The sequence below is a fragment of the Neofelis nebulosa genome, chromosome 16 (genome assembly GCF_028018385.1).
Source record: "Neofelis nebulosa isolate mNeoNeb1 chromosome 16, mNeoNeb1.pri, whole genome shotgun sequence".
In the NCBI taxonomy this organism is placed as follows: Eukaryota; Metazoa; Chordata; class Mammalia; order Carnivora; family Felidae; genus Neofelis; species Neofelis nebulosa.
Window position 1 is genome coordinate 14,849,203 of NC_080797.1, and position 26,251 is coordinate 14,875,453.

At 66.6% G+C, this 26,251-nt stretch overlaps 1 protein-coding gene across 5 annotated transcripts in view; it reads right to left on the reverse strand.

Annotated features, from left to right (window-relative positions):
- Positions 1-26,251, reverse strand: part of BAIAP2 (BAR/IMD domain containing adaptor protein 2) — a 62,919-nt gene that overhangs the window by 485 nt on the left and 36,183 nt on the right. Inside the window, exons 4-15 of one of the 5 annotated variants that reach the window (XR_009255009.1) lie at positions 23,924-23,985; positions 23,077-23,148; positions 22,361-22,498; positions 13,120-13,272; positions 10,519-10,734; positions 10,166-10,367; positions 9,372-9,573; positions 8,331-8,399; positions 7,766-7,928; positions 6,021-6,055; positions 3,509-3,556; positions 667-2,466 (exon numbers count right to left, since the gene is read on the reverse strand). Coding sequence is in view for 4 of the 5 variants with exons in the window: in XM_058703945.1 (XP_058559928.1) it covers positions 5,442-5,472; positions 6,021-6,055; positions 7,766-7,928; positions 8,331-8,399; positions 9,372-9,573; positions 10,166-10,367; positions 10,519-10,734; positions 13,120-13,272; positions 22,361-22,498; positions 23,077-23,148; positions 23,924-23,985 (1,343 nt within the window). In the remaining variant the exon portion in view is untranslated. Of the gene's footprint in view, positions 1-666; positions 2,467-3,508; positions 3,557-5,017; positions 5,473-6,020; positions 6,056-7,765; positions 7,929-8,330; positions 8,400-9,371; positions 9,574-10,165; positions 10,368-10,518; positions 10,735-13,119; positions 13,273-22,360; positions 22,499-23,076; positions 23,149-23,923; positions 23,986-26,251 lie in introns of those variants that run through there. The other 4 variants (XM_058703947.1, XM_058703946.1, XM_058703945.1 and 1 more) reach the window with 4 other exon arrangements.

Below are 26,251 nucleotides of genomic sequence, written 5' to 3' on the forward strand. Positions count from 1 at the left end.
CTCAGAGCAGGTGGACAATGGAGGCCACTCGGGGAAGCCCGGGAAGGGTGCTCGCTGGCCGCCAGCACGCCCCATCCGCGGCCATCAACCCTCACGGGGTGGGTGGGGGCCGTGGGGCCACCGAGCCACAGGATGGTTCCTTCTCTGCAACCTGAGCCCTGAACGGGCCTGCATCCAGGTTTCGCGAGCCGCCCCACAAGGCCAAGGAGGCGCCTCCCATCGGCCCAAGGGCAGCGGCAGACCCATTTTTAAAGACACGCCATCGACAGACACAGACAGTTCAGCGCACACAAACCCGGCCCATGCGTCCCGGGCTCCCGGAAGGTGGCTGGGTGCAGACCCGCCCCACGCCAAGACGACACACGGGGGTGCACGCACACTGGCAGCAAGGAGGCCAGCAGGGGTGGACGAGGGCTCAGCCACCTGTCACCCGGGGGGTGACCCCCGAGGCCACAGCTGACGGACAGATGGACGCGCCAGACAAGAGGTGGAGATGGGACGAGATGAGCACAGCGGACGCTGGCACCCAGCCCGGAGGACCCGCCTGGGCAGGGACAGCACGGGACAGCGGGCTGGGGGTGGCGGCACAGACGGCACGTGGGACACGGAGGGCCGGCACGGACAGGACCGCACTCCTGGCGAAGCGCTCGGCTCTGCAGCCATTACCTGGGGCCGGAGTCGCCTCTGGCGCAGCTGGGCTGGTGTCCACGCGGCGGGCAGGCGCTCTGTCCAGTGCCCAGGGAGAGCGTGTGGGGCGGGGGCGCCTCCCTGTGTTTTCTAAAAAACTGAGACACTTGGGACTGAACTTTTAAGAGGAGCAGCGGCAGACAGTAGCTAACTTCTTGGCGAATGAAGTCCCCGTCCCCGTCTCCGGGATGATGGCTGAGAGTCCCGTGTGGGCACGCTGCTTACGACTGTCCTCTGAGTCATCGACCCCTGGCTTCGAGGCCACTGCAGCCCCACGTGGGGCCTCAGGCTCCTCCATGCGCTCTGGCGCTCTGTTCCGCTGACGCGTACAGACGAGTTTCAGCTTTTTGGCCGCCTGGAAGCTCCCAAGGCCAAGTCTCCTGTGACCAGTGACATCCGCCCCCGGGACAGGGCGGTGGCCCGTGCCCTGACTGCCACCTTGCCTAGACTCTGGTTCTGAAGGAAGGCTCCGGGCCTTGGCTGTTCCCGGCCCGGGTCAAGGCAGATGCCCTGGGGGGCTGGAACTCGGCCAATCTTGTTCATCTGGAGTTGGGGACCGAGCCGAGGACGGAGCTCAGGCCCTAAGCCCGGGGAGGGAGGGCAGCTCCTGTGCTGGCTGGAGCCAGTACAGAGGGGTCAGGCCAGGTGGGTCGGGGCAGCAGCACAGCCAGACAGGCCTCCCCGCAAGACGATGTCTGGCCTCTGAGCCCCACTTTCTTCATCTTCCCCCAAACAGGGTGAGCGGGGAGCACGCACCGTCAACACTGCGGGCTGAAGACGCCCCCGGCCTCCCCCTGCAGCCGCGCCCAGCCCAGCCCCGACCAGAGGCCCCTGGGTGGGGGCGTCTAGGGCGCCTACCACCTTCTGTGAAGGAACGGGAGGGTGTCAGTGCGACCCTGGGCGGGTCAACACCAAGATGGCAAAACAGGACTAAGTTCAGACCCAAGGCCCAGTCTCTGGCCCCGGGGACATTTGTCCCCGCTTGGGGTGCTTGCCAGGGGTGGACGCCCGGCAGCAAACCACCAAGACGTAAGCAAACTCAGCGGACGGAACCGAGCAGAGGCCACAGGAGCCGTCCAGGCTCCTCCCGCAGGCAGGGCAGGCTGAAGCCCCCGGAGGGTCCGGCGCTGCATTCAAGGGGCAGCCCTTGGGGGCATCGCGGGGTCCTGAGCCCACAGCCCCCGCCTGCAAACCCTGCAGCCCGAGGAGGGCCGAGCGCCTTTCCGTTCCAATCTCAAGGGAAGCGCTATGCCGAGGGTTTAGGGAGTCGCCTGTAATTGTTTCGAATCCGCCAACTGAGCGAGAACCGGGTCGGCTGGGAACGGCCGCGTCTCCTCACAGGGTACGGTTTCCGTCCTTCGGTGATCCTGGAGCAGAGTGAGGGAGCGGCCGGGGTGCATTTCCACTTCCTCCTGAACTTCCTCCTCCGAGACCAAAGCGGTTGCCGTGCCTTCGGGACTTCGGCCCTTCTGGGATCGGATCCTTGTCGTTCGGTCCCCCCAGGGCCACACCTCAGGCAGGCTTGGTCCGGGTGCTTTGACCGACCCGGGGGACTTTTGGCACCCCACCCCCAGCCGAATCTTGGAGCCAGGCTGATTCTGCGGCTGGGAGGCTGGCTGGTGGCGCTGTGCTGATGCCCACCGTGCCCCCGGGGCCCCGTCCTACACCGGGGGACGTGGTCCCAGGCAGAGGCCAGGCCTGCAGCTCAGAGCGATGGGGGCAGCGGGGGCAGCGGTGGGGCGTCGGAGGGGGGGTTGGAAATGGAAGCCTCTCTGCATCCTGGAAGAAGGGGAATCTAGAGGCAGCGAAGGCATTTTCACCCTGTCCTCAAATTCCAGGAGCACTGGTCTCCAGAATCTTCCAGAAACTCCTCACACTGTAGCTCAGACACAGTAAAAGGAGAGGGAGTCCAGGACCCGTTGGGAGCAGCCACTGCCCTTGGAGGGGCCACGTCACTGGTGCCCAGTGGGGTCCAGTGAGCACCATCTGCTACAAAGGACACAGGTGCCAGTGTCCTGGGGTGGCGGGGGCAGAGACAGATGGGCGGCACTGCCACCCTGACCGAGGCCCGGGGCCCAGGGTGCTGGCTGTCCCAGGGCGGAGAGGAAGGGGCCGTCACGGGGTTGGCTGTAGCAGGCCCACACGGGCACCCACACGCAGTGGTGAAGGCCCGATCTAGAAAGCCTGGCGCAGCCTCCTGGCGCCCCTTGGGGCACATGCGAGTCCGGGCAGAGCGGGCACCAGGGCCACCATATATCCACCTGCCCCAGCGGCCCAGGCACGTGCTCCTGCTCCGGTGTGCCTGAGGCCCTCACGCGGGCACGAGCCGTGGCACCGTCCCCGAGGCCCACCCAGATCTCCCCAGCCCCCAAGGGGCTGCAGGGCTCACCACCCAGGGAGCCGGCCAGGCCGGGCTCACACCCACACCCACAGGCGCGGCCCGAGGGGACGCTCAGCCAAAGGAGCCCAGAGCTGGCCTCACAGCCGATCACCGGGCTTCACCCTGATTGTGGCCGAAGCGCCCCGTAGAGAGAAACCGAGGCAGAGGACCGGGGCCGGACCAGGCCAGCGGTGCAGGGAGGTGCCGTGGGCGCTGGGGTGCAGCGGGGGCAGCCAGTCAGGCCCACAAGCTTCCAGACAGAGGCAGCAAGTCCCAGAGCCCGAGGAGCAATCCAAGGGGAAGCGAAAGCCCAGAGCCCAGAGCAGAGGCAGGCTCGGCAGACCCCCGCGCCCCGTCCCCGCCCGCCAGGGCCGAGGCCGCGGGGTCTGCAGAGCCGCTGGGAAGGCAGACCGGCCAGCGTGAGAAAGCCGGGCAACTTACTAACTCTAGTCAGGGGCGGCTCAGAACCTGGCCACTTCCACATCGGCGCTGCAAGGAAACACAAGGGCTCAGTTGGGGCAGGTGGGTGCGGAAAAGGGGTCTGCGTCCCCCGAGGGGGACGTGGGGAGACACCTGGGGCCAGAGGACACCTGCCAGGAGCGCGAGACCCGGCCGCGGGGGACCGCGCTGTCCCGTGGCTGCCGGGAAGAGAGGGGCGAGCCGGCGGGCAGGTGCCCCCCACCCGCCCCGACCCCGCGGCCCAGGACCCGAGAGGGGCGCGCCTCGGTCGCTCCGTGGAGGCCGGCCGGCCGAGGCGGCCGGGCCCCGCGCGCGGCCCCGATCCCACGCGGTGGACCTGGAAGGAGGCGCCACACCAAGCTCAATGCAATAAATAAAACTTTTATTCAAACGACTGCGGCACAGGGCACAATTCAGAGTTTAAAAAAAAAAAAAAAAAAGAGGAAAGAAAACAGGAAAAATATTTTCAGCACTTTACATGTTCATACAAGTTTTGCAGTTTGTGTCTACATTCATCCGTTGAGCATGGAATCCCCTGGATTTGAGAGCTGTGAGCAAAACGAGAACACCAACACGGAAGGCTGTTCACACGGGTCCATGTTCTGGCTTTGTTTTTTCCTCAAATAGAAAACGGGTCCGTCTGTGTCTCGAGCGGCTTCTCTCACAAACACTAGTCCACACGAGAGCGGGCGGAGGGTTTTGTTAAATCGCATCAGAAAAAGGAGCGTCCACAGCTTCATAGGGGCTCCCTCGGCGGAAGGGCCAAGCGGGGCCGTGCCCTCGCTCACTTCCCAGACTCGGGGTGTGAAGAGGCCACTGAGCCCAGCGTGTCTGTTTCTGGTCAGCAAGACACACACAAAAAGACGAGAGTGTTCGGGGAGGTCGGGGGCGGGGACCGCCCGCTTCCCCCAGGCGGCGGGCGCGGGCGGGCGGGGGGCCCAAAGCCGCCCTCCCGGGGCCAGCCCCGCACCCTGCCCGGTGCAGCCTGGGGGCCGAGACTCCCTCACGAGGCTGTGAAGCGGTTTCCAGAACACGTGGGGGTGGGGGTGGTCTCTGGAGGTCTTTGGAATGTCCGAGTGTGGCCGGGCGGCGCCTGCTCCCGACAACCCCCCCCCCCCCCGCCCCGCCCCGCCAGTGCGCCTGGGGAGGCCACACGCCCTCGCTCTGGACTCTGTACACCGTCCGACGGTGGCCGAGGAGAAGGAAGCGCTCGGGGGCCCGGCCTGCTGGGCCGGGTGGGGGCCGTGGCCTCCCTCACAGGAGCGGCCAGCTTCCTCAGGAGGCCCCCCGAGCCGGGCACGGGCCCCTCCGTGGGTGCGCGCGGCCCTCGGAAGGGCGCCCGCGGGGCCGCGAGCCTCCGGGAGCTCCCGGCGCCTTCCCTTTCCTGGCAGATGCAGCGTCCGCTGGGGGAGTCAGATGCAGAATAACAGTACGTACACCGGGGTCCATGCATATGTTTTTGTGGTTCAGGAAAGAAGAGTCCTTTTCCGGTTTTTCTTTGCTTTTTTTCTTTTTTTTCTTGTCTTTTCTTTTTTTTTTTTTTTTTTTTTTGGATTTTTCTTTTTCTTCAAACTTTAGACTTGGCTCGTGGTGAGCCTTCAAAAGGGGACGGTGCATCGTGAACACGGCAGACGCGGAGCAGAGGCAAGGACGCCCTGCCCCCGCTGCCCCGCCGGCAGCTCCTGCCCGGTGGGCACACGGGGGCGGGGGCGTGTAAACACGGGGAGCAGAGGTGGGGCAGCACCATGGACCCTGGGGGATCTCAGAGTCTGGGGTCACCAACCAAAAGGCGGGGAGAGGGCAGGTGGGAAAGAAAACCCGAGAACAAACCAACGAGAGCAGAGGAGGGAACCGATGGAGACCACACAGATGGGGGGGGACTCTTCCGAGCGGCGGCCGCCCGTGGTCAGCGTCCTCACACTGTGGACACCAGCGTGCCGCTGCCGCTGTGGGACAAAGCACAGGACACTGCCAGGCCGCACGCCTCTCTTGCCGCAGCTCTGCCCACGGTTCGGGGTCGGCCGGCTGCCCGGCCCTGGAGGAAAGGCGGGACGCGGGCCGAGCCCAGGCTGGGGGTGGGGGGGTGGGGGGGTGGGACGGGACGGCCGGGGCTGGTTCTGGGGAGATGAGCCCAGGGGCGGGCCGCACCCCGCTGGCCGACGCAGGCCTGGCCACCAGGAAGGAAGAGGGGGGTGCGACAGAACCCGGCCGAGGGGCTTCCTGGAAGGCCGGGAGCCCAGGGGCCGTGGTGGTCACAGAAGCAGGTAGGCTCCCGCGGTGGAGGGCCCGCTCCCGCCGACCCAGGGGTGAGAGCATGAAGGCGACCTCCCAGGACCGTGCGCGACTGCCCCGCGGCCCCCGTGGCTCAGAGAGGCCCCGGAGAGGGGCCTCCGCAGTCTGCAGCCCCATCTCGCAGAGCAGGCCCCGGAGGGCCCGTGAGAGGGGCCAGCTCCCCCCACGCCAGCGCCCCAGGTCACGCGTGAAAGCTCCTTACCTGCTCACAGCCCGCGCTCCATAGTCGTCTAGACCCTGGGGAGAAACAGGAATGCAGGTCAGGCTGGGGGTTCTGGGGGCGAAGTGGGGTCCGCAGGGCAAGGCGCTGCCCGTAGCCAAGGGCACGGAGGGCCCCTCGTACGTGCACAGCGGTGACCTCCCAAGTGCGTGGGGGCATCTCCTCATCTGGCCAGCAGATCACGGATCACGTGGGCTCACGCTCACGGGCACACACAGACAGTCCAGGTGCTGGCCCCTCCCATACGCGACTCGCGAGGCGAGTGGGCCGGGGCCCCAGGACACCTGCAGGTTACCTAATAGGAGCACCAAGGCAGGTGAGGTTGGGGCTGTGTGGAAGCCTCTGGGCAGGTAGCGGGGCCGTGCCAGGGACAGAACCGGTGCCACTTGCGGGGAGGGGTGATGGCTGGGCAGGAAAGCGAGCCTGGCAAGGCCGAGCAGGCTCCTGCAGCCCCAGACACCGGCTGTGGCTTCTGGCCTCGGGGGTGTGGGGCCCTGGGTGTGGGGCTGAGGGACGGGGGCTGGTCAGCCACCACCTCTCTGCCGCCCGGCCTCGGGCCTAGGGCCGTCAAGGGGTGTTAGCTGTCTCAGGGCCAAAACCACACCCAGAGAGCAGGGAGGTGGGAGGAGCAGGGCCACACCCGCCTGGGCCCAGCCAGCTGTGTGTGTGTGTGGGGGGGGGGCGGGGGGGCGCCAGGTGGGCTGCATGGGGCAGGCTGGCCTGGTGGCTCCGGGGTGCCGTGCCTCTCCCAGGCTGGATCGGCCTCTCCCTGAGCTCCGGCTCCAGTCTCACCTTCTCTGGAAGGTTCCATCCAAGGGCCTGAGCCACACCTCCCCAGTCTGACGCTTCCCAGCACCTAATCTCAAACTACGTGTTCCCACTGTGCGACAGTGAGCTTCTCTTGTGGGCAACAACCTCGCCCAGCTCGTGCCGGTTATACCCTCCTCGCTGGGACGAGGCTGCTCGGGACGGGGCTGGGCGCGGCCCTTCTTGGGCCCCACCCACCCATGACATCGCTCACCACAGCCTCCGGCGACCCAGATCCTTGGTTTTCACTCATGCTGCCCAGATTTTAGAAAAACTTTTCTTCTCCTCCCTGCTGCTGTCCAGGGTGAGGGGGGTGGGGGCGCGCTGACCCTTAAGCTGGGGCTCAATCCTGGACATCGGGACCCAGAACGCATTGCTGGCCCCTGTTCCCACCACAGCCACAGCAAATGTTCTAGAAGCCTTGGGCTCCTCCAACCCTGTGAGCCTCCCCAGACAGAGCGGTGGGGGTCCCAGCAGTACCCTCCACAGCCACACCCCAGTCCCACCTGGGCTTTGAGACCAACATCACACCCTCCAGGGGCTCTACGAGGGACCCAGGCCTTGCCCTCCTGCCTCTGGCCCGGGTGGCCTGGGCATGAGTGCCTGGTCCTGTCTCCAGAGACCCAGACGCACACGGAAAGGTTCCGGCCACAGCACAGGTCTCAAGTGCAGGTGCTCACATCCACACGGACCCACGACCGCCAAAGCCCGACAGCCTCGAGGAGAGGGCTCCTCGCCGACGCCCAGGCTCCTCCCAAGAGCTGGGGTCCGGGGCAGCATCACAGCCGCAGCCACCGCCCCGGCGGAGGAAAGGGCAGGCAGAGGGGCCGCCGTGCCTTCATCAGAGCCCCGCGCCTGTAGAGGGTGCCCGCTGGTCGCCCCTTTGGGCCCCCCCCCCCCGCCCCTGCTGTGGAGCTCACCTGGGAGAAGGCAGGCACAGCCACGCTGTAGGGCCTCTGCTTGAAGGTGCCGGCCGTCTGGGCAGGGAAGGCGCGCGAGGACGTGCCGTAGTCGGGCGGTGGCAGTGCCAGCTCCTCCTTGTCCAGGAGGTTGCCCGTGCTGCTGCTCTTTCCCTGCTGCAGGCTGCGGGGGGAGGGGGGGTGGTGCTTAGGGGCCGGGCCGCCCCGGCCCCCCCTCTGGCCCTCCACCTCTCCCGCCTCCCTTGGGCCCCCTACGGAGGCCTCGGCCTCCCTGAGCCGGTGGACGGGGCCCGGAGGGGCGGCGGGAGGGACGTCCCGCAGCCCGTGAGCCCCTTGGCGACCCCCGCCCCACCCAGCGCCGGGTGACCCCCGAGGCCCGCAGACCCTCCTCACAGAGCACCCTGCACCCACACACCCCAGGAGCCTCAAACACTTCCGTGCGGGGCGTGGGCACAGCACCGTGAGCAGGGAGCGGGGGCCGCCCGCAGAGGTGCCCCCGCAGTGCCCTGCTCTCACGGCAGCCTCTGTGGAGCGAGGGGCCGGCGGCCGGGGCCGGCACACTCACCTCATGTGCAACCTGTCGCTGCCGTCGCTGTCCAGAACCCGGGTGTAGGAGAACGGAAACCAGCCCCGCCTGAAAGACAAGGCCGGGTGAGAGGGCTCCAGGGCCGGGCTGCCAGCATGGGGGGGTGGGGCGGGGGGGCGAGGGGTTCCGCCCCCCGGGTCCCTGCCGGGCTGCGACCGTCTGCAGAGGGAGCTCATACGAGCCACTGGACGGGAGGCTGGGGACCCCTGGGCAGGGCTGGTCTCTGGCCACACAGCCACAGGCAGCCACGCTGAGCGGGGGCGCCGACACCTGAGAAGCTGTCTGGTGGGGGGTAGATGGGTACCGTGTCCGGGACTGAGGCTCCCTACCGATTTCCCTGTTCCTCATTGCCCCCTCCCAAGATGGTGTGGCTGCCTGGGGGCCGACGAAACGTCAGGGCTGACTCTGCTCCGGGATGGGAGCCTCCCACGCCACCGACAGCCACATCCAGAAACATCTGGATGACAGTGGCGGGGGGGGGGGGGGGGGGGGGGGGGGGGAGAGGGGCAGCACCTGGCCAGGCGGCCCTGAGGCGCAGTGAATGCTGGTGCAGCCTTTGCACGATGTGCTCAGTGAGGCCGTGAGGACACAGCTCCCAGAACGTGACCGTGTGGCTTCTAGAACCCCAGCACAAAGGCTGATCGAAACGGACTTGGGGACAGCAGAAGGCTTTGGGGCTGACGGCCAACTGGGAAGCCGTACACCCGACAGCAGGGAAGGCGCCAGACGGGCCGCGGTGTGCGTGTGCGGGGCCCCGGGCCAAGTGGGTGACGTGGGCAGTGAGGGTGACGGGCTGGCAAGAGACGGGAGGCTGTGGTTCTGAGACGCGGTCACGTCTGCGCCACAAAGATTTTCCGACTGAAGGCCCACGGCGGGATAATCAGGCTGGGAAGGAGCCAGAGCCACTGGGACCTCTGGACGCTGCAGGGTCAGGAGGGGGTGTCCCTGAGCTCATCGGAGTCCCGGCGGCCCGAGAGGCCCCGACGGCTGGCGGGGAGGGCCCGGCCTACGGACACTTACATTTTTGTCTTCTCGCTCTCCCCGTAGTGCCAGCCGTCACGGGCCTCGGGCACTAGCAGGGTGATGAGGTCGCCCTCCTTGAAGCTCAGCAGGGTGCTGTTGTCCCCGGCCGCGTGGGAGAAGATGGCTTTCACTCGCATGCGGCCGTTGCGCTCCAGGCCGGCTGCCATGGAGCTGGAGCGGGGCAGGGTCTTGGTCTCAGCTGCGGGACGACAGGGCAGGAGTGAGGGGACTGACCGCACGCCTGTCGGCTCGGCCGCCTGGTGGCGAGATGCTAGAAGGCCCCAGGTGGGCCTGGAGGGGACGCTCGCCAGCCTGCAGGGCCATTTGGACAGAGACTCAGGAAGGATCCAGCCACGGACCGCCGCCCACCAGCTGCAGGGAATTCCGGGCCGGAGCCTGGCCTCGGCTCTCCCATCCGTCATCGGGAGGCGCTCATGGGCTGGGGGAAGGGGCAGGCCGCCGGCCACAGGATGGGGAGGCACAGTCCAGGGACCCGGGGCAGTAGCGGGGGCGGGGGCATCCCACTGTCCATCACAGCCCAGTTGGACATCACCCGCATGCTGCCATCACAGGCTGAGCCGATGGCGTCCTGGCACGGCCCCACCTATCGCGGTCACGGCCTGCGGCTTGCCAGAGACAACGAGGAGGGCCGGGCGAAGCCCGAGGGTCCAGGACTGTATCTCCATGCGGGCCCAGGGGTGCTGCACAGGAGCACACGTGCCCGGGGTTCTGGAGACCTTCCCCACTTCCCCGCGGGCGCGGCACAACCAGGGACACGTCCAAGCCCTTACTGGCAGCGTAGCTGTTTTTCGGTGTCACGCTCTTGCGCACGGGGAGCGTGTTGGAGTAGGAGTCGCTCAGCTTGCTCTGTGACTGTGGTGGGGACGAGGCCTTAGGCTGGGCGGCCTTGCGGTCGGCCCAGGGGCTGTAGTCCTCGCCATCAGGGCCCGAGACGCCATTCATGACGGGCGCGCTCTCCTGGGCGGACAGCCGCTGTTGAGAAGGGGGGGGGGTGGCGTCACGGGAGGGCCCAGTCAGGTGAGGCCGGCGTGGAGACCCCTCACCCTGGTGAGGGCGCCCCAGGTGCAAGGGGTGGGGGCCGTCTTCTCACACCCAGGAAGCTCGCGGGAAGCTGTGGACTCACCCCCACAAACGGGGCCAGCTCAGGGGGCACCGGCAGAGGCTTGGCCCCCGGAATGGGGTCTGAGATGACCAGGCTGGACTTGGAGGCCGACAAGGCGCTGGGGAGGACGGAGCCGTTGCTGCTGGCCATCAGCTGCACCGCGCGCTCCGGGATCTTGTTGGGGTCGGCGCAGGCCTGTTGCCACAGCGGCAGCTTCTGTGCCAGCAGCTCCTTGCCCTGGAGCAGAGGAAGCAGGGAGGGGTCAGGGCCGGCCGCAGGCTTGTGGCTGGGCACACGCGGGGGCGGGGCGGGGGGGGGGGGCGCCCCGCCGGGCCACGCTCACCTTGGACGCAGCCCCCTGGCGACGCGTCCCACCCCAGGTGAGGTCACCTGTCTAAGGCTAAGGGCTGCTCTTCACCAGGTGGTGACTCACAGCCAGATGGGCCACCTGTGAGTCCCTGACCCCGACCCGGGAAAGAGGCTGGTACGCTGCGGTGAGCCGTGTGCTGAAGGGGCCACTGGGGCTGAGATGAAACCAAGGTCCAACCGGGGCAGAGACCCCCAAAGAAAGAAAGAGGGACAGTGGCTCACACTCAGGCACGAAATGGGCAGAGCCTTCACGGGCAACCGTGAAGTCCCGGGAAGAGTGTCACCCCGGGGTACCCCAGGGCCAGAAACCAGGTGGTAAAAGGATAGGGCGGGAGCCATGATGGCAAAGGGACAGAGCTGCCAGGGCCTAGCTGCAGTCACGCCAGGCTACGGGGAGGATGCGGAAAGCAGGGTCCCGTCCGGCGGCACTTGGGAGACGCAGGGTGCTAGGTGTTCCTGCCCCCGCACCCAGGGGCCCAAGAGCCCAGATGTCCCTTTGGTGTGCACCGGGGTGTGCCCGGGGCCCAGCCAGCCCCACAAATGTAGGGCTCTAACAAAGGATGGAGAAGCCACGGTGTAGTGAGGAGTCCCAGCATGGGAGGGACAGCCAGCAGCCTGTGGCTCCCTGTAGCCCACCTGGGGCCTTGTGCCTAATACATGGGCAGGTCCAGGGCCGGGAGGCCACCGTGGCCGCTATGGGCCACCTGACCCGCAGCCGACGCCATACCCTGAGTCCCATGCAGAGCCTGGAGCTCCTGGGGGCAGTGCTCCTCAGCTCAGGGCAATGGCTGTCTCCGGGACCTACGGAGCAGCTGTCGTCACTGCCTCTCCCTGCTCGCCCTCCCACTTCTGACCTGTGTCTGGGAGGGAGGGGGCGTCTGTGGGGTAAGCTGGAGGAAGCTGGAAAATGGCCCCTGGGAGCAGATCCTGCCCTCCATCGCCTGCTGGTTTGAACCAGGGACCCGCAGGCCAAGGCCTGAGGGCTGGCCGGGTGTTTCATAAATAAAGTTTGACTGAACGCGGCTGTCTGTTGGCTCACACATCTGGGGCTGCTCCTGCGTGGGACCACCACAAGCCCAAAGTGCTTCTGGACCCCGGCCGAGATAAACGGGTGACAGCTCTGGGTGGCGGTGACAAGGCGGGCCAACAGGGGCCTGGCACCAATGGGGGCAACCCCAGGCTCAGCATGGCTGAGCGTGACCCTCAGAAGGGCTCCACAGCTAAGGTGGCTGGCCAACTGGGGCTCCCAACCGGTGACAACAGCTCTGTCTGTAGGAGGCGCCCGGTGGCCTGCTACTGGGAAGCGCCTGGGCGGTCCTGCCCTGGTACCCCAACCTCTGTGCCTCTCTAAACCCGCTAAGGAGGGCTGGGTCCAGCTCCCCGGGGACCGTGGCTTTCCTGCCCTCCGTCCCCACGCTCTCCCTGACCTGCCACACCGCCAGACCGCCACCAGAGGGCGCACACGTCCGCCACAGCGCAGCCTGGAGTGAGGCCGGGGTGGCCCCCCTGCTCTGGAAAGCCTGCTGGCGAGGCTGCCCCGGGGAGCCTTCCCAGCTCCCACAGGGGACGCGGCTCTCTTCGCCGTGCTTGCCTTGCACCTGCGCACAGGCCCTGGCGTAGGCCCGGGGAAGGCAGAGGGGGGCGTCTACCTCCTCCCTGCCCAGGCCGCGGGGACCAGAGGGCAGGGCTTAGATCCGGCACACGTGTGTGAATGTGCATTTACCCTGCTGCCCCACAGGCACCTTTGTGGGAACAGGATGTGAACTGGGGTTTCTCACCACACCGGTTGAGCTCTTGGAATGCTCTGGAATGTTCCAGTGGACAGATATGTTCCCACCCTGGCTCTGAATTGAGGACTATGAACAGGGGCTCCTCTGAATCTGTCTGATCCTGGGGGGGGGGGGGGGCAGGGGGCGGGGGGCTGTGGCCTCTGGGGCTCGCCAGCCCCCGGCGCAATGCTGGCCTGCAGTTCCCCACACCGTAGCCCTCCCCGAGGACCTAGCCCTCCTCAGAGGAGACCCTTTGGTGCCACTGCCCCTAAAAGAGCAGCTGGCAGTTTCTGAGAAAGGCCTCAAAACGTCTGCAGCGTTTACCCTGGGGATTTTCTGACCAGAACGCTGTCCCTGGGGGCAGCCTCAATGCACAGAATTACTGTCATCACAGCTCTCGGGCGGACAGGCCCCCGATGCCTGCCAGGGAGCCGGTCCACTTGAGCCCACGAGGACCCTGCCCCTGCGCCGCGAGCAGCCCCACCTTGGAGTGGTAGGCGGCGGAGTTCTTGGCCACGGCGCACTGCTTCTCCACCAGGAAGCAGAACCTCCTTCTCTCCTCGGTGAGCGCGGTCTTGTAGCCGTCCGACACGTAGTTCTCCAGCTCGCCCTGCTTGTTGCTGATGGCGTCAATGTACTGGGGGGGACAGGAGAGAGTGTGGGGGGACGGCACAGGGTCAGGCTCAGCTAGGGGTGGAGGCACCTCCCACCGGCCCACTGCTGGGGTTTGAGCTCACTTGAGCCAAGAGGGTGAGGACAGAAGTGACACCAGGGCCGACCCCAGCCCACCGCACCTCTGTCCCCCAGGAGCTTGTGTCTCGCCGACCCCTGTCCCCTCAGTGCCCCAGCAGCCATACACGTGGGGACCGTGCTGGCGGATCACACGGTGGGACCCGGTGGCAGCGTGGCACCTCCTGTGGGTGCTGATTCCGAGCATCTAAAGCCACTCTGACAGTGGAGCGGGAAAGCACACCGGGCACTGTGTGCACAAGAATGACTAATCCACACCAAACCCCGCAGAGGTGGGCAGCGAGCGCAGGAGACACCCAGGCCCTGCGGGGGTGGGCAGGGGACGCAGGAGACACTGCTTGATGCTGGGGCGCACGGGAACGTTCCGATTTTGCCGGAAACTTCCAGAAACAAAGCACCCTCAGGACTGCAGGCAGCCGTCACAGGGAGGCAGGAGCACCCAGACGCACACCGCCAGGGTTCGCAGCTCCCTCTCCAGGGCGTGCGTGCGTTGGGGTCTCTGGGGTCTAGGCTCTTTCCGAAGGGAGCCCCTTCTCGGCTGCACAAGTCCCTTCCAGCTCCCTTCCTCTGCTCCTGGGGGGCGGGGGAGGGGGGGCGCGGCCACGCTGCCGCCCTGCAGGGGTCTCTGTAGCCCAGGGGTCTTTCGTGGAGCAGCCCCACCTCTGGCAGGGGCCAGCCCGGCCTCCAGGGGCGCCTCCCCCGCCCGGCTCTGACTCAGAGAGGGTAGGCGGTGCTGAGCTGACGTGGGCGACCGGAGGAGGTGAGCAGAACAGGCTGTTCCCGCCGCCGCCTCCCTTCCCAGCCTCGCTCAGCTGGGGGGGGGGGGGGGGGGGGCAAGGACCGGCCTGTGGGCGTGGCTCGGCCAGCGTGAGGGAGCCACGACGCCCCACGACAAGGCCTGCCCGTCCGGGCCACCAAAACCCAGGGGCCTGCTCCCTCTGCCCCGCAGACCGCCCACCTCACCACGCCGAGGGCAGCTTAAATGGGCCTCAAAATGGGCAGCCCGTCGCCCCCAGCCCCACGGAGGCCACAGCCCTGAGGAGTAGGCCTCAGCCCTCCAAATGGCCACAGGGCCCTGCAGCCCGTGGGACTGAGGGGACCCGGGATGGCTCTTGCCAGAGGTGGGGCTGCTCCAGGAAAGACCCCCGGGCTACAGAGACCCCTGCAGGGTGGCAGCGTGGCCGCCCCGCACCCCCGGGAGCAGAGAAACAGAGGAAGGGAGCTGGGAGGGACTTCTGCAGCCGAGAAGGGGCTCCCTTCGGAAAGGGGAGGGGACCGGGATGGCAAACCCCTGCCAGCCTGGGAGAAAAGTCTGAACACAGGTAAGAGGCCCCCCTGGCGGGCTTGCTGCTCTGCTCCCCCAGCCCTGCCGTCTCCTCCCCCTTCTCCCCTCCTCCACCCTGTTCCTCAGGGCTGCCCCAGGACGACTCCTCCGGTTCTGGAACGTGCTCCCGCGGGACCTCCCCTGCATGGTGGCTCTTCCGGGAGGCTTCCAGGTGTGCGGCGCCCCCGGGGGTGGGGGACACGGCGGCCGAGGCCCCCCTGCGCCATTCCTCAGACGCCACCCGGCTACTGCGGGAAGAGAGTGCCTGCCAAGGGGACCGCTCACACCCACACCCGCTCCTAGGGGCCCCGGGAGGTGCCTGTGAGGGGGGGCAGGGGCAGAGACCCAGGAGACAACACCCACTGGATGGAAGGGGCTGGAAGGGCGTGTGCACCAGGAGCGGAAGGGAGGGGAGGGGAGGCGCCCGTCCCCCTGCACCCAGTGCTCATGTCGCCTGGAAGGTCCCATGCACACTCCCCCAGGGCCTGTCAGGGACGCTGCCGTGACCCTACCGGCTTCCACTAGCCCACAAGCCCTTCCTCGACTCCACACACAGGGACTCAGCCCGGTGCCCGAGAGCTGCATAAGGGGGCAGCCTCAGGAGAAGTTTCTGCAAGGTTCCAGGAGGAGATCAGGGTTTAACCCCCCAGGAAAACCCCCAATCCGCCTCCCTCGTGCCCCCACCTCCTGCTCTCCCTGGGGCCGCTCTAGTGTCCCCACCAACTCAGCAGCGGCCAGGCCTTCAAGGCCGGCGGGCTGGGGTGAGCCAGGCACGTGGAGGCCCACGCCCGGTGACAGCTAGTGCACGGAGTTGGGCACGCAGCCTCGTGAAGGGAGGCCCAAGGGGAGGCTGCCCAGAGTGCCGGCCTCCATGCCAGCTGTCATCCAGCGGGGACTCTGAAGAAAAAGAGGGGCCACCGTGAAGGGTTAGCACAGGACAGCGCGGAAACCGGGACGCGGGGCCCCCTGGGTCCGCTCGCCCTGAGCGCGCAGCTGAGGACAGCTCCTTCCGAACAGCGGCCCCTCGAGCCAGCTGTCCCACCTGCAGATGGTTTCTGGGTTTTTAGGCTGTGGTACCTCTTTCACAGCAGTGTTCTCCACGAGCGCCGGGCCTGTGCAGTGCAGGGCGCTGGCCCCATTATCGGGGTCTGGTGGCCTCCCGTGGGGGGGAGGGAGTGGGGGGTTATTTTTAAGATTTCCATTTATTCCATCAAGCCCCGTGAACAGCCAGGGGCAGCGCAGGCCTCAGGGGGAGCGGGACTGAGGTGGAGAGCACTGCCCCGGGAGGCGCCATCGCCCCCGGGGACCGCGTGTCCTGGGGAGCAGGCGGGACAGCCTCCTGAGCTACACCACCACGGGGCCCCTGGGCTGTCCAGCTGCCCCAGGGCAGATTCCTCGTCAGTGGGGACACAGGACTGCCTCTTCCTTCCAGGAATGACAGCCAGCTCTCCTTTCCCAGGATGCTGCCCCTTGCGGAGAGAGACCACAACTTCCCGGGGGGCAGACCCTGGAAATGTGGGCAAGTAAGGACCTTCCCCTCCCCCTCCCCCCCCCCCCCCAGGGGTGGGGGAAGAGCGGAGGGCGCCCCACCCACAGGGTCCAGGCCGCTCTGGCTCGCCCGGTGGAGGACAGAACTCGGCCTGGCCCCACACTTCTGACGACTTAGCAACAGGCTGCTGGAAATGGCCCTGAGCCTGTCCCTGCCGTGGGCAGGCGGGCAGGTGGGTGCTGTGGCTGGCTCTCTACTCCCGCCTCTCCTGCTCCCGGCTTGGCGGTGCTATGGTGACAGTGCTATAGAAACACCCAGCTGAAAGCATTTAAGACCACAGAATGCTCCCATTTAGTCACCCTGGGCTGAACAGCCCTGTAATCCGAGAAGACAAAAGTGATCAGAACATATGTCTCCTCTCCAAAGCGGGCGGTGACTCAGAGGTGGGGGAGGGGCCCTCAAGAACAAACGGCTCCCTTTACCTCCTCCGACATGGCCGCGCTGTGGCTTTCCCACGTTTCTCAAACACCTGACTCTGCCCCTGTCGGTCCCCACGGCTCATGAATGAGAGTGGAATTCTTGGCCCTCAGCTGTCACTGCCGGCAACTACTACTCCCAGGAGAACAGAAGGAACCCGATCGGCCGTGATATTCAGGGAAGGGACAGCAAAAACCGGACGCCCGCGATGCGTTCAGTGACGGGGGACCCGCTGGCCGCAGCCAGCGGCGCCCTGGGGCTCGCTGAGCTGGCCTGCGCCCCTCCTCCAGGCTGATGGACCTGGCGCCACAGGCCGGCGGACAAAGCCTCAACCAGCCTCAATCTGCTGGGCCACGGCTGGACCCTTAAAGTTTCATTTCGACAAGAGAGCTCAGAGCGAGACTCAGGGCTGAGGCCACCACACCGTCGTGCCCACAGGCCCGTGGGGGGAAGGGCTCCCTGAGCCCCGGGGGTTCCCGTTTTCTGGCGAAAGGGCTCACTGCTGTCATCAGACCCCAGCTGCTCGTGCCTGCCCCAGCACACGACATGCCCACGGCACCCCCATGCCCAGCGTCCCGTGTGCCCGGAGGCCCAGGAAGGAGCGTGGGGCCACTTATGTCCACACCAGTAGGCCAGATGCTCTGACAAAGGCTTAGGGCCCACAGATCAGCCTGTCCCGGAGACCCAAGGGGACGGGTCTCGGCAAACCTGAGCCATGGCCTTGCGTGGCCAGCACTCAGGGACCCACACTCTCCAGGTCTGGTGGGAGCTCCGCCCGCGGGCCTGCAGGTCACATTGGGCTCCAGCACCGGCTCTGCCGGGTCACCCTACTCGGCTGCAAAGCCCTCTGGGTCCTGGCTTCCCCACGTGGGAAGCGAAGGGGCCGAACCCCGTCACTCCTGTTGGCACTTCCCAACAGGGGAGCCCTTGCCTCCCGCAGCCACCGAGGCTCTACAGCTCAAAGTCCACACCCGAGTTCACGGACTCAACAGGAAAAGGACGTGACGTACCTCACCAACATTTCCCGCAGCGATGACACGTCGAAGTGACGTGCTATGTACGTTCAAACAGAGTGTGTTGTTTAAAGATTATTAAGAATTTATTACAATGCACGTCATTAAGACCAATGCTCCCTGCTGTTCACGTTCCGAACACAGACATTCCGGGGTGTGAAATGGCGGGGGCATGTGCCCAACACTGCTCTCCAAGGTGCCCTCCAGCTCTGACGGCCGCAGGTGCTCCGAATCACTCCCGGTGCCATCGAGGCCATAGCCCCTGCGCGGCTCCATCGGGAGAACTGGGGGTGAGTGGGCAGCCACGGGAGAGGTGTGGGGCCTGAAGTGGCCCAACAAGTTCAAAGGAACAGACTGTCCTTCCCCAGCTGGCCTGTCCCGGCTGGTGAGCCCCTGCACCTCTGGACATGTAAGCCCTGACAGGGGAACAAGGTCTCGGTTTCCCACACTGGTTTTTCCCCCGGGCGAGGGCCCCTGATTTACCTCCAAGGAAGGAAAACGCCTGCACCGCGGAGGCCAGCGGTTTCGTCCACAGGCTGCCTTTGGTGTTGAAGAGCTTTTTAGAAGTGAGAGCAAGAGACCCATAAAGGTCCTGAACCACCAGCAGGGCGTCAAACGCCACATCTTAACGGACCAGTCTCCGCCATTATCTTTTTTGAAGATCTAAATTATGGTTATTTGGTTTTTGCTTTGTTAATTACACATCCCTTTAAATAGAACAAATCTCCCCCTTTCCCAGACTGAGATCTAGATGTGTGTGCCTCCCAGAACACGCGAACCCAGTGAGCGGGGGAGCAAAGTGACCGGGGGCCCCAAGGAAAGCCTGCCCCACGGGCTCCCGAGGTAGGCCTGCTCTCCTCCAGCACAACCGGCCAGCCGGGCCTCAGCCACTGCTCCTCCCACAGCCGCATCGCACAGGAGGGGGATCCGGCCGGTGCTCCCTGCAGCCCCTAGCCCCTTCTGCCCTCCTCAAAAGCCGGACGCTGCCCAGATCAGGGGCTCCAAGGACGAGGCTGCCCACGGCCCCCTGTGCTCCGGCCGCAGCTCTGGCCCACACGCGGGTGACCCTGCGCAGGGGTCCGCCACTCTGTCTCCAGTTCTCTCTTCCCAGGCGCTCACCTCTGCCTTGGGGGCCCTGACACTGCCTGGGGTCTTGGCAGCCCGTCCCTCCGAGTGCGGAGCCCGCATACAGGTTGGGAAGGACACACTGCTTGTCTGTGGCCCCCAGCCCACCACACACCCAACACGCGTCCCCGGATTTTCTACCAGTCACGACACCCCTTGGAGGGTGTTCGGTTATGTTCTAGTCAGAGCAGGGCTGCGGCTAGAGACAAATGGTAGAAACAGGAGAGATCTTGACCCTGGCCCTACGGGGTTTGCAGGGACGGAAGCACGACACTTCATACCAGCCTCCCAGACCCTCACTCGGAAGCCCTTGGGACCACCAGATGGCCAGCGGGACTGGCTGTCCTTCAGAATCACCCAGAAGCTCTGAGGGCCCCGACACAGGCCATGGTGTAGCCACTCACACCTGCCTGCCTGGGAGGGGACACAGCAGCTGAGGCCCGGAAGGCCAGAGGCTCAGGGTGGCTGCATGAGGCCTGCCGCCACAGCGCGCCCTTCGCCAGCCACGTGCCCTCCGGCCCCCTTCACACAGACGGGCACTTCCGCGGGTGCCGGGAGATCTGGGCAGTGGCCTTGGCCGTGAGCACAGCACCAGCACCTTCCCCGCTTCCAGATGGAGCCCTCGTCCTACTTAGTGCCCCAAATGTCTGCGAGCGCCTGTGGCCTGACCTATAATTAAATCAGTTCTCTTCGTGGAAATCCCAAAACACAGTCTCAATTACCAGCAGTTCCTGAAAAGGGCCGGCTCTGACCCAGTCCCACTCACAGGGAACCTGCCCCTGACGGACAGACGGACGCTCTCCGTCTTCCGCAACCCTACCTTCCCCCACTCCACAGGCAGTGACCACCGCTCCTGCACGGCCTGTCATTGGTGCAGCTCGGGCCGCCAGCCTGGCCGCGGGCCCAGAGGCCGCGGGGTAGGACAGAGCGTGTGGGGGCCCTTCCTGGGCCAGTCGGCCTCCCTGGAGGGCACAGAACTGCCTGCCAAGGGCTCCGAGGGTCGGGCCCCTGCCTGGCGAGCAGCCTCACTGCTCTCCCTGGCCGAGGGTTTCTGCCAACACGAAGCTCAAGTCGGGGAGGGAGGACGTGGGGGCTGGGGGTTCAGCGGCAGCCAGGGGATCCCAGCAATCGAGGCTCAGGACAGACCACCCCCCTGTCCACAGCACTGAGCAGACCCACACTTGCAATCACTCGCTGGAGCCCCCTGCTCTGCCGAGAGGAAGCTGTCGGGACAGGGGCTTTGGTGCAGTTTGAGGACCCCCGGGAGGGCCCCCCGTGTGAGTCCCGGGGTGCAGAACCTGCCTGCTCCTGCACATGCTGCCCAGCGGGCTGCATAGGGCCGGGCCTCCTGGTGAGGGGCCCTGCGGACAGGAGAGCCTCCTGGGAGCAAAACAGTCTCCAAAGGAGCAGGGAAAAAAAGGCCTCATCTGTGTTTGGAACCCAGGTCGCCCCCCTTCCCTGGGGTCATTGACCATCTCCTGTCAGCTCAAGGACGAAGGGCCCCACAGGTCAGACTCCCACCCCCACACCTGCCTCCCCCAGCTCTTCCTTAGGGTTGGGGGTTGGGGACAATCTCTAAAGCCCCCCGCGAACCGTGAACACAGGAATTAAGTGCTGGGCGCAAGTGAGTGAGTCTGTGGCCTTGACATCCCCCCCAGGCAGAACTCCTGGTGTCCTGGTTGGGGGTGCTGTGAACGGCAGCCTGGCCTGCCCACAGCACCCAGCCCCTTGAGCTGGTCCTCGGAACACAGGGCGCGTGGGGCAGGCGCCCTGGAAAACGGAGGCAGAGAGAGCAGAAGGGGGTGGGGGGTGTCTCACTCTTCCTGGTGGGAAAAGTCATGGGCCCTTTCCCTGTGTGGGCCAGGACCTCAGCCCCCAGGCAAAAACCAACCCAAACAGGCTCAGCGCACAGCCGGGTTCCTCCCCAGGGAGGGGGGGGGAGGGGGTGGTCGGTGCCCCCAGGCTCCCTGTGGAGCGTACCCCCCCCCCCCCACCACCCAGGCGCTGACACACCCTCCCTCTACCCTCGTGCTGCAGACCCTTGGAGGACCTCCGGGGCTCAGAGCCTCCACGAGGGCCGGACAGGGGAGTGCAGCACAGGCCACAGCACGGACGGGCTCCGACAGCCTTGCGTCGACCGCAAGAGGCCACGTGCAGAAGGCCACACCCGGGTGACCCCGTTCCCGCGAGACGCCCAGACCTGACTGCTGGCTGTCTGGGGGAGGGGACAACTGCTGACGGGCAGGGCTTCGTTTCTGGGGTGCCGGAAATGCTCTAAAACGGGGGGTGGGGACGGCTGTGCGGATACGCTCAACACCGCCTCACCGTCCACGGGCGACGGCGGCTCCGCGCGTGAATCACTTCTCAACTAACCCAAAAGGAAAAAGGGCCGCGAGGAGAGGGGCGCGCAGGCTCCTGGTCCCCCGCCCCCGCCCCCGGCCAGATGGCCTCAGGCCTTCTCTACCCCTCAGCCTCATACCGGCCCCCGACAGGGCTGGGCTGCAAGGGACCCAGCCAGACGGTCTCAGGTGCCAGCCCTACGGGTCAGTGACGGGCTACGGGCAAGCCCGAGACGGGAAAGGCGCGCTGAGAGCAGCAGGAGGGCTGTCCCCGCCGCTGCCCTGCGACAGGGGCCTCCCCTCCCTCACGGGGCTGCGCCGCTTCGCACACAGGGCGACGGCTCTGGCCCGCCGTTGCCCGGTCCGTGCTCCCCGCCAGGCGGGGACCGCGTCGGGGAGCAGGTGGGCCTCTCGTCGGCACCAGGCGCAGGGAGGGCGCGTGCCCCGCGTGGCCCACGGCCCACCAGTCAGTTCCCGCCTGCGGCCAAGGCCCCGTGGGCGCACACAGGAGCCCCCGAGCAGGGGCGCGCGGCGCACCTCAGGGGTGCCGATTTGACGGCTGACACGAAGGGTGGGGCCCCGGGAGGTGAGGGGCTCATGCCCGTCCCCGCGGTGCTTCCCCTGAAGCAGCTGGGACAGGTTCTCCTGCGGTTTCCTCTGGACACGACGGCGTCCCGTTTTGTCTCCTCCTTACCCGAGTCGTGTGACCTCGGGGGTTGGGTATTCTGGGCCTGATCTGTGTCGACTGGCCGGGGGGTTCCGGCCAATCAGGTGTATTGGGCCCGTGCCCGTCACGGGCCGCGCTGTCCTAAACCCTAGCCCTGCTCGGGACACGACGCCTGCCGGGCCGGGCACAACAGTGAGGGAAGCCGCACCAGCGCCGGCCCCTCCCGTGCCATCTGCCTCTCGCGGCGGGGCCGCTGAGACGCCCGACCGGCCGGCGTCTGCCCGTGAGGGCTCTGGGCCCAGTCCTGGGGCCGGGCGGCCACAGGCTGATTCGACTGCCAGTCTGGGGTCTGCCTCCGAGGCAGAGTCCAGAGGAACGGGGCAGGAAGCTGTCCCCGGGGTCTCTGCTCCTTTGGTGGCCAGCCTTCCGGTGCCCCGCGGAGGAGGCGGGAGCAGGGCGGGGGCCGCGTGCCGGCGCCAAGACGGGCGGCGCTCGCTGCCCCGGACCCACGGAGGCCGCCGCGGCACCGGCCGGGCCCTACCTGCAGCTCCTTGTCCGAGTACTTCTGCGGGTTCTTGCTGCCTTGGCTCTTCTTGCGAAGCTTCTTCAGCTCGGCCTGGCACTTGTCCAGCGCATCGCCCCTGCTCCTTTGCTCCGTCTGGTATTTCTTCAACGCAGCCTGCGGTCCAAGCACACAACACAGAGCGGGGACCCATGAGTGGCCGGCCCTTCCCGCTCTACGCAGGGCGGCCGCCACCCCCAGCACCGAGGGACGGCGGGCCGAGAGGCGAGAGCGAGGCCAGGGCCTCGGGGGCCCTCTGCTCCCAGAGATGAAAACCGGGTCTCGCCTCGTCCCCTCCTGTGCCGCCGAGAGCCAGAGCGTGAAGTCCTGTCACACACCCACCAGAGCCCGGCACATGAGGCCCCACAGCCGCGGCGGAGGGTGATGGCAGCACGGGCACCATCGGGGGGGGGACGACGGTGAAATTACGGCAGGTCGGGGAGTCTGTGCAGGCTCCGCGGGGTGGCAACACCGTGCCACTGTCCTTCCCCAAAGCGGTGAGCTGCGGGGGGGGGGGGGGGGGGGGGGGCAGCAGGACAGGCAGGCGTCCACCCCCCCCCCCCCCCCCGCCCACCGGGCCACGGAGGCCCGCGGGGACCCTGCTGGAAGGCCAGCCCCCAGCGAGCCGTCAGCCTGTGCACGGGGGCGGGGGGACCGGCACGGGTGACCCGACCGGCGTGGGCAGAGCTACTTACGCTCAGGTACCTGGAGTCCAGTTCCACCTTCTGCTCCAGCTGTGTGAGCAGCTCGTTGTGGAAGGACTTCAGCTGCGGACGGACAGAACACACGGCCGTCAGCACCACACGAGGCGCGGGCCGGGGCAGGAGGCAGGCAGGGAAGGGGGCAGGGAGCCCGGGAGAGGCGGACGGCCACCGCAGCACCCGGGGCACTGGCCACCCCGAGGGGAAAGGGGCCCGTCTCACCCCTCAGCCGGTGGCCCTGCACAGACAGGCGGGCCCAGAGGAGCCGGGAGGCTCCAGGACCGACAGCTGAACAGAGGTCGGGATGTCAGACCATTCTGGCCTTTGATGGCCTCGGGACTCCGCTCCCAGGGCGGGGTGGCGGGGGACAGAAACAGCTCCCTGTTGTCCCTGCCTGCTCTGGGGAGTTACTCGCGCTGACGTGAGCCACGGGCCTGAATGCAAACTGGGAAAGGCCCGAGTGACCCCTCGCTTTAGACCCGCTGGGTCCTGGCCGGGCCCGTATGATCTGGGAGCATGCTGCTCCCCAGGCCCATCATGCGTTGTGTCCCCACCTGGCCCCTGTGGGATCCTGTCTGACTTGGGCCCTGTGCCCCCGTGTCCTTCTGTATGTACTTGCTCCCCACAGCGAGCCTCCTCCCCAGCATGTGACTTCCTGTCCCGGGCCTAAAGCACATCTGCGTCTTTCTGAGCGCGGCCACTATGCAATGTCCCCAGGTGGACGTGTGGCCATGGTGCACAGCCGGCTCTCCCCTTCACCTCTGACTGGCCTGCCTGCCTGCCCTTGCCTGTCTGCCCACCTGCCCGCCTACCCTTGACCCTCCCACCCTGGGGGTCTCACCATTTCTTCCAACTGATTTTGAATCTGTCTGTGGACTTCAGCCATCTGAAAGAGAACGTCTCCTGGAAAGGCAGGAAGGCAGAGAAGAGAGCAAAGTTAAGCACTCTGCGTGACGGGCCCTCCGCCCCGCACCCCTCTCGTGGCAGGGGACCAGGGTGCCGGAGGCGGGCGCAGGCGTCTGGGCCCAGGCAGAAGTGCGCCAGGGGCAGGAGAGAGGGCACCGTGTCTCCTGATGGCGCCAGCGAAGTGAGACAGAAGATTCTAGAATGACAAGGGAGGCCAGGCCTCGAGCACACAATCACCGGGTGACTTTGAGGGGTCACAGTCCCCAAGCGTCGGCACTGAGCCCAGGTTCACGACAGAGAAACAGGCCGCCTCAAGCCCACGAGCGAGCCCCGAGCACACGCGGCTCTCATCCCGCATCTCGCTCTCACGCACAGCCCCCAACAACTGCCCCCCGCCCACTCTGGGCCCAGCTGCCACCAGGGCCAACAAACGTCTGCGTTACTTGGGGCAAACACGAGACCTGGCTGCAGGCCCCAGAGGGGAGGGCGCCCGAGGAGGTATGCGAGGTGCACGGGCCTGGCTGACCTCACGAGGGCCTCTGGGGACAATCGGAGCATGTGGCACAGCTCTCCAAACACCTTTTCTGGAGCAGCGACGCTTCAGGGACACTGACGTGTCCTGGGCCCGTCTCCAGAGACACACGAGGAAACTGAACGTGGCAGCAGAAAGGCGCAGGCCGTCACCCAGAGGCTGTTTCCAGCCTGCGTGTCAAGGACACGGCTCACTTCACCTGCAGGCAGGGCACATGCCGGGGCTCTGCAGGTTTCTGGGTGACCTGATATCAGCCCATACCCCAAACTCTCTCTCTCTCGGTAGCAGACGATCGGCCGCGAGATGCCTCCAACACCCCACTCGGCCCGCGCAGCTCCATGAAGGGGAAGGAGACAGGCCTCTGGGGACAGGGAGCTCAGCCGAGCGCTTCCTTCTCCCAAAGCTCCTGAAGGTTCCACACAGCTCCATCCTGAGGCGTGGTCACTGTGACCGACAGGGGCACAGCCCTGAGCGTTCCAGGCTGTGGCCATGGAGGGAGGGACGCCGTGCAGCTCAAGACACAACCAGGGTCAACAGAGCCCTAAAACCCGCCCCCAAGTCAGTGCCCACAGGACACAAGCTCTAGGCCGGAGACCATTCAGTGGCACCTCCCTCCCAAGACCCTCAGGGCTTCCCAGCTGCCCCCCAGCACTGGCACGAAGGACCCCCACCCAGGGCGGAGGGGAGAGCTGGAACGGGCAGCCAGGCTGCATTCACCTGAGCGGCTGGTCCTCCCCTGGAGGCCACTCGTGGAGCAAATACCGTCCCCGTGCTGTGGACACGATGGAGCAGGGGGCCCGTTCTGCCCTCGAGGGTGGGCACTTCCGACAAACCCCATCCCTGAGGTGCCGCCCACACCAGCGAGCCCTCTGTGCTTGTGCCTGAGACCCCCGGGGTCACGTGACCCAGAGGATCCTTTCGGGGGGCAGTCACGAGGGGAACCCTGGCCCCCAGCAAGGCCGGCCAGAAGCGGAAAGCAGTTCCCGTGGCCTCTGTGAGAAGCCTCAATGGGGTCATGCTGCCCACTGGACGCACGGATAGCCTCACCGGGGTCGCCTTCCCTCCCAGAAGCACGGCGGGGTTCCGGGGAGACCCGCTTCTCCTGCTCACTGGCTGCTCCAGGGGCTGCTGACACCATCCTGGCCTGAGGGCCACGGGGCACGCTGAGCACTGGCTGGGACCAGGAGCCGTACAGACAGACCCGCTGTTCAGCGCAGACTGCCAGGCTCGGCTTGAGCGAGTGGGACCCCACCCTGCGGGGCCCTGAGCCTTGGCCTGAGCTCACTCACCCCGATTCTCAGGGCCACTGGATGCGTCCCCAGATGCCTGCTCGGCCCCAGACACGCAGACTTCTGCTGACTGACTCACCCGGCAGCCGGGACCCCGCTGTCCCACCGTAGGCCCTGCAAGGCTGACCCAGCCCTCTTCCTCACCCAACACTGAGCCCAACGGGTACAGAGACCCCCTCATGCCTGCCAGTCTGGGGCCTGGCCTGTGGGAGGCCTGGGATGGAGGAGGGGCACCCTTGCCCCCGGAAGGGCCACTGCCACGGCCCTGGCGTGTGTGTGCCAGTGAGAGAGGGTGTGTGTGAGCCTGGGCCTCAGACCTGCATGCTGCCACGGCCCCACGGACACAGGAATCTCAGTGGCTGGGCTGTGAGCACGTGGCTCCCAGACCAGAGCTGTGTCCCACCGGGTCGTCTTTAGGACCCACAAGCTGGGAGGCAATGGA